The 3,480-nt window shown below is 43.0% G+C and overlaps 1 protein-coding gene across 1 annotated transcript; it reads right to left on the reverse strand.

The window, feature by feature from the left end:
* Nucleotides 1–707: 707 nt before the first annotated feature.
* LOC134968740 (uncharacterized) lies at nucleotides 708–2,780 on the reverse strand. The gene is made up of 2 exons (XM_063944236.1): nucleotides 2,282–2,780; nucleotides 708–1,999 (listed from the first exon to the last, which is right to left on the reverse strand). The coding sequence occupies exons 1-2, from the start codon at nucleotides 2,778–2,780 to the stop codon at nucleotides 1,278–1,280; spliced, it is 1,221 nt and encodes a 406-aa protein (XP_063800306.1). The 3' UTR covers nucleotides 708–1,277.
* Nucleotides 2,781–3,480: the final 700 nt, after the last annotated feature.

Consider the following 3,480-nt stretch of genomic DNA (forward strand, 5'->3'; position numbering starts at 1 on the left):
CATGGAGATATGGCGCATCTGATCATCTGATTGTTCATCCTCCTGTAAATGTACCAGGTGGGGCAGCAATCTTGGGCTCACTACATAGGACACAATGGGTGGGATAAGCAACAGATGAAGATGTGATACACAATGGGGAAATGTAAAAAAGCAACATATGAAATATAATTGTAGATTTACTAAAGTTTGTAAACATGAAAAGTGGAGGTGTTGCTCATATCAACCAATCATATATCAACTATTATATCACTATTGTATTCCAGAAAATACTAGACAGAATCTGATTGGTTGCTTTGGGCAGCCTCTCCACTTGTCTGTTTTAGAAGCTTGAGTAATACCCCTTTCAGACATATGACCCGGGAATTACCCTGCTCAAGTCCCGGTATTTTCTCTCCAGCAAAAACCCGGGTTTTTCTTCAGACCCCCTTTCATACTACACCACAGACCCGGGAAATTCCCGGGTTGGCCCCTTTCAGACATAAGCTGGATTTTTCAGTTTTTAAGGCAGTGTCATCATTTTAAGGAGACGGTTTGCAGGCACATAATAATGAGGTCATGCAAAGGGGAGGGCAGGCTATTAAATTCCATGTTAGGAATACAGTAATTTCATATTTATATACCAATAAATAGAACACCAGTTTTTCTTTTCCAAAAATGTTTATTTTAGAAAGAATAAAAGGTTTTTTTCAACTTGTAAAACGTGTGTGCACATCTTTTGCATCTTTAATGAGCTCCTCCCAATTATGAGGACATATATGGTATAGTACAACAACTTTTTAGGAATGACAGGCGCATTACACCCACTTTAGCCATAACATAAAAGTGCTGCTGTATTGCAGTGCAAAAAAGTAGTTTTGCCGAAGGGCATGGTGTATCACAAGGGTCTTAAACCTTTGCCCTGCAGCTGTTATGGAGCTTCAGTTCCCAGCATGCCCATCCACATTTTAGATTTTAGCCCATGCTAAATGGTGGCAGAAAATGCTGGGAAGTGTAGTTCCATAACAGCTGCAGGGCAATGGTTGAAGACCCCTGTTCTACATTAAAAAAAGTGCTGCGGTATTGCAGTGAAAAATACAAACAAGATAATCATAAGACCAAGGTGTATGATGTACTCATAATTATGAGCGTATGCGCAATACCTGAATTTTTTAAGACAAACATACGCATTTTAAACATACGTATTTCACAAACAAAACATTAAACAAAAATAAAGTTATGGGCACAATACCCAACCAATAAACATAGAACAAACATTTACTGTATGTGCACAGTATACATTAGAGAATTTGGTACTGTGGTTTATTGCTGGGAGTAGATTCCTCTGGAGTTGTACTAGATAATGAATCTCCAAATTCTGGACCTCTCGGTCTATTCTTCAATTTATTCGAGGTCGAATTAAAGGATGTTGGAGACCGGGCTTGCTGTGCAAACTGGTGAGTATCCCCAAAAGTGGTGGGAGACCGGGCTTGCTGCGCAAACTGGTGAGTATCCCCAAAAGAGGTGGGAGACTGGGCTTGCTGCATATACTGGCGAGTATCCCCAAAAGAGGTGGGAGACTGGGCTTGCTGCGTATACTGGCGAGTATCCCCAAAAGAGGTGGGAGACTGGGCTTGCTGCATATACTGGCGAGTATCCGCAAAAGAGGTAGGAGACTGGGCTTGCTCGGCATACCGTGTTTTTGGACCAAATGTGGTGTGAGAATGCGATTGTAGGTCAGAATGAGTGTTTGTAAATTGTGGTGTAGAGGTCATTTTGGAAAAAAGCTGACCTAGGAATTCACGGTTCTCGCTGCTGATCTTATCCTGCATAGCTACCATTTGCGTTAGCAAATTCCTCTGCAGTTCACGTTCATTGTCCATAAATTTTTGCAATCTTGCATCCTCTTGACTCTGCCAATCTGAATCCATCTCGCGTAGTTGGTCGCACAAGATATTTGTCATGGCTTTTGTAGCTACCTCTATTTTGGTCTTCTTTTTCCTACGAGGCGGGACTGTGTAAACTAAAAAACAAAACAGAATTTTTTTTGACCATCTCAAAGGTAACAATGGGATATGGCACAGAAATGTAAGTTGGACAAATAGATTTATAAAATATATGAATACATCTGTGCTTGCGGTTACCATACGCTAGCACAATATGAACACAGCAACAGGTACAGTTTAATAATAACACCCTATTACGTCACAATATCATAGTCATTACTGTTAGTATACTACATAAAAGTATTGTCATATACTATATGTTAAATATGTCTCTGACAATGATAATGCCGGAAACTTACTGTTTGAGCGTAGGGTAGGCTTGTCTCCCTGGGTCTGTGGTAGGGAATCGTCCCCCGTGCTCTGCGACAATGCTGTCACATCTGTGGCCTTGTTTGGATCGATGATGATGGTGACATCCGAATCAACATCTGGATCATCATCAAATATGCTCTGCGATGATGCCGGGCTCTGCGGGCTGCACTCTGGAGACGATGTAGCCGCAGCTGATGGTATAGCAGACAGCGTGCCAGCATCACTAGATGAGGATAGGGCAACGGGATTGCTTAGTGCTGTATGGCCAAACACGTTGCTGCACAGTTCATATAAGTGCCACTCCATCCTTCCCATACCACTGCCATTTCCATTGTGGTCATGGACCTTGGTATATTGTTTCTTAAGGGACTTTAGTTTGTTAAGAACTTGCTGTTGTGTCTTCACAATACCTCTGCTGGACAGGATCTTTGTAATGTTGCCATAGATCATGGCATCCTTAACAGTCCCTGTTATTTGTGATTTCATTTCCTCCTCACCCCTCACATGTAGTAGCTCCTGGACCTCCTCCTCCTTCCAGTGAGCCATTATGAACAAAATGGCAGTCTCTTCACTGGCACCCTCTGGCACACATCTCTGCACACTTCTGCAGACTTCTCTGCACAGCTCTGTGTTACTCTGGCACTCTCTGGCACTGGCACACATACATGCACAGCTCTGTGTACCTTCTGCACTCTGGCACTGCCACACTTCACAGCAAAGCTCTCTGCTTCCTCCCATGCTGCTGTGGCGTCTGTTCCCCTCCGTCTGCCACTGATGAGGTCATCAGCAGGCATCAGGCGGCCCTTTCTGACCAATGAAAACCTTTTTCATGCAGCCAGAGAGCAAATTCCCGGGTCGCGCCTTTCAGACTTAACCCGGGAAGCCAACCCGGGAAGAAAAACCCAGGAAAAACCCAGGTCAATTGCAGGGTTGGTGACCCGGATCACATTCCCGGGTCGGTGCCTTTCAGACATACCAAATTCCCGGGTTGATGCACGTTCATGTGTAAAAACCCGGGAATTTAGAGCATGTCTGAAAGGGGTATAAATCTACCCAACAGTTACAAAAAGCCACATATAAACTTGAAGAAACTCACTTAATCATCAGCTCCTTGTGTTTTTCATTATTATTTATTTCCAGTTATATATATAGCCCACACATATTCCACATCACTTTACAGACAATA

This window comes from Pseudophryne corroboree, chromosome 11 (assembly GCF_028390025.1).
Source record: "Pseudophryne corroboree isolate aPseCor3 chromosome 11, aPseCor3.hap2, whole genome shotgun sequence".
NCBI lineage: Eukaryota > Metazoa > Chordata > Amphibia > Anura > Myobatrachidae > Pseudophryne > Pseudophryne corroboree.